This window comes from Somniosus microcephalus, chromosome 9 (genome assembly GCF_052327205.1).
Source record: "Somniosus microcephalus isolate GS21.2 chromosome 9, FLI_Smic_1.0, whole genome shotgun sequence".
NCBI classification, from domain to species: Eukaryota; Metazoa; Chordata; class Chondrichthyes; order Squaliformes; family Somniosidae; genus Somniosus; species Somniosus microcephalus.
Genome location: NC_140995.1, coordinates 71366720 through 71369436, shown reverse-complemented (window position 1 = coordinate 71369436; position 2717 = coordinate 71366720). Strand labels below are relative to the sequence as shown.

Here is a 2717-nt window from a genome sequence, read left to right as displayed (position 1 = left end):
GAGGTGGGGAAAGGAAAATAATAAAAAATATTTGGCATGGCTCTATGCTCCTGATTGCAATCCATTGGCACAACCCCTTCCACTCTCCCACGGAACTACATGTGCATGGACAGGATTTGATTGCATCCTACAGCTAAACTGCACACCATTTACTGTCCAGGCACACAGAATGAAGAGTGCAGGACAAGGTTACCCAAGATATAACTTTGTCAGTCACTTTCTAGGAGACAGGGAATTTAGTTTGATGTAATTTTCCAGCTTTAACTTTTCGATACGATCTTGTATACAGGTACCTCCAAGTTCCCCTCTCGGGAATCTCGGGGCTGAAAAGCCCAGGTTTTTCCAGTCTTCCCACAATATTGACACTCGTGATTTGTGATTTTTCTCTATGCTGACTCCAATTTTTGAATGTCTCCATGACCAGAAATGAACGCAGCATTCAAGGTGCTGTCTGACTAGAGCGCTGTACAGTTTGATCATGACTTCCGCTAACTTGTATTCTACCGTTTTGACTGTGGAAAAAGAGAGAAAGAAACTAACTTGCATTTATGTAGTGTCAGCCTAGATTAAGTGCTCAACTATCTGGAGTGGGGCTTGAAGCCACAACCTTCTGATTCAGGCAAGAGTGCCATCACTGAGTCAAGGCTGACATGTAGTTCAATATTCTACAGACTGTTACTTGCTGCTCTGCTCTGGTTGGACATGTCAAGCATCAAGCCTATTCAGACATCTTGTCCTTTCAACCTCCTCCTTAATTATTTCAACACCATTCATGGAGTACAAGTGCTGCCCATTTTCCCTTCACGCAGCGTTCTTACAGGCCTTAACTCATTAAGTCGTTCAGCAAAGAAGAAATGTATTAAAGATTAATAGCAGTTGGCCACATTTATATATATATATATCTTCAAAATTTGCACCAAGGCAAAGGAAGATCTAAAAGCTTTCCTTCACGATAAAGCGGTTAATCTTAAATAGGTTTCAAAGGAACAAGCAAGCCACACATGCTCAGGACATAAAACTGATAGTCTTACCTTTAGGACCTCCTCATGTGACAGTTGCAAAGGCTGTTGGTAGCTATATAAAAGATTGCCAGCCCAGGGTATTTAGCAACTGTTTACACAGACGCACGTATCGCAGTAATTAACTATATTATACTTTAGCTATGGCTCAGAGGTAACACTCTGAGGTGAGAGTCCAAAGGTTGTGGGTACAAGTCCCACTCCAAGTGGCACAAAATCTAGGCTGACAATCCACTGCAGTAGAGGAAGTGCTGCACTGCGAGAGGAGCAGTCTTTCAGATGAGACGTCTGAAAGACCAAGGCTGAGTTGTGAAGCACTTTGGGACAGTCTGAAGATGTGAACAGCACTATATAAATGCAAGTCCTTTCTTAGTCTAGAGCAATATGGATGAAAAGCACTCAATGTGTGAACAGGTTAACTGAAACTAATTCAGCACCTTACTTCAGGAGTAATTAAAATACTTCAGGGATGTTCTAAAAAAAGAACTTGCATTTATATCGGGCCTTTCACGACTTCAAGACGTCCCAAAGCGTTTTATAGCCAAAAGAAGTACTTGAAGTGATGTAATGTAGACAGTCAATCTGCGCACAACAAACTCCTACAAACAGCAATGTGATATTGATCAGATAATCTGTTTTTAGGTGTTGGTTGAGTGTGCCCAGTAGGGCGAGGAGAACACCCCTACTCTTCTCCAAAATAGCACCATGGGATCTTTTACATCCACCTGAGAGCACTGCACTGGAGTGACAGCCTAGACTATGTGCTCAAGTCCCTGGAGTGGGACTTGAACCCACAACCTTCTGACTCAGAGGCGAGAGTGCTACCATCTGAGCCGCGGATGACTCCTATATAGGTGGAATCACCAAAGGGAGTGGGGTTTGAATCCATCAGCATTGATGAAAATAGGAATTTTAGTTACCAGCAAGTTTGTTGTGAAGTTCTATTCACAGCTACAAAGAAACCAACGCCAACATTTTAAATATTCAGTCATCAGCACAACCTTGCCATTAACAACCATTACCAATGTATTGAATGGAAAAAAAAATTTAATGTAAAAATCTCTTGTAAATTGGCTGCCAATTCGGGGAACAGTCTTTGATCATGCTTTAAAAAGCAAGATATTTTCAAGATTGAATTTAAAAAAATTGAGTTTGAAATACATTAACAGATAGTTACATGGCTTACAGTTTATAAAAAGTTCAATATAAATAACATGCAAAACAAAATGTTCCATCGGTTGATAAAATTCCAAGTAAAAAGACAACTCAAGTTCCTGACAATGATTTTGAAAAAAACTGCTGTCATTGGTGGCCAGACTGGGACTATAGTTTAAAAAGTACTGATTTTACTCCTAAATCATTGCATATTATAAATCTGAATCACCGCATGTAAATGTTGCATTGGAACACCAGCAGAAAACAGCTTTCAACTATACAGGCTATACAAGGCAGCAGGCAAGGAAAATGGTCCTTCAGTGTAGGAAGTCCACGAGAACAAAGTTATGTCGTCTTCCTGAAACCTTTCAAAATTGGATAGATGTTTTCAAATGCTTCATAGATTTCTGCACGAACTTTTGCACCTTCAAAAGATAAATTTTACGCCAATTAGCAAACTTGAGAGTGGGTTTATGTATTAAAAATAGATCACGGGACACAAACTTTTCAGTTTTTAAGCAAACACTAGATAAGGAGTGGTTG

At 40.0% G+C, this 2717-nt stretch overlaps 1 protein-coding gene across 3 annotated transcripts in view; it reads right to left on the bottom strand.

The window, feature by feature from the left end:
• Positions 1-2048: 2048 nt before the first annotated feature.
• The window catches only part of tbp (TATA box binding protein), a 40265-nt gene continuing 39596 nt past the window's right edge, over positions 2049-2717 (bottom strand). For all 3 annotated transcript variants that reach the window (XM_085996758.1, XM_085996759.1, XM_085996761.1), the window contains one exon: positions 2049-2599. In XM_085996758.1, coding sequence (XP_085852884.1) covers positions 2520-2599 — 80 coding nt within the window. In that variant the 3' untranslated portion in view covers positions 2049-2519. The remainder of the gene's footprint in view (positions 2600-2717) is intronic.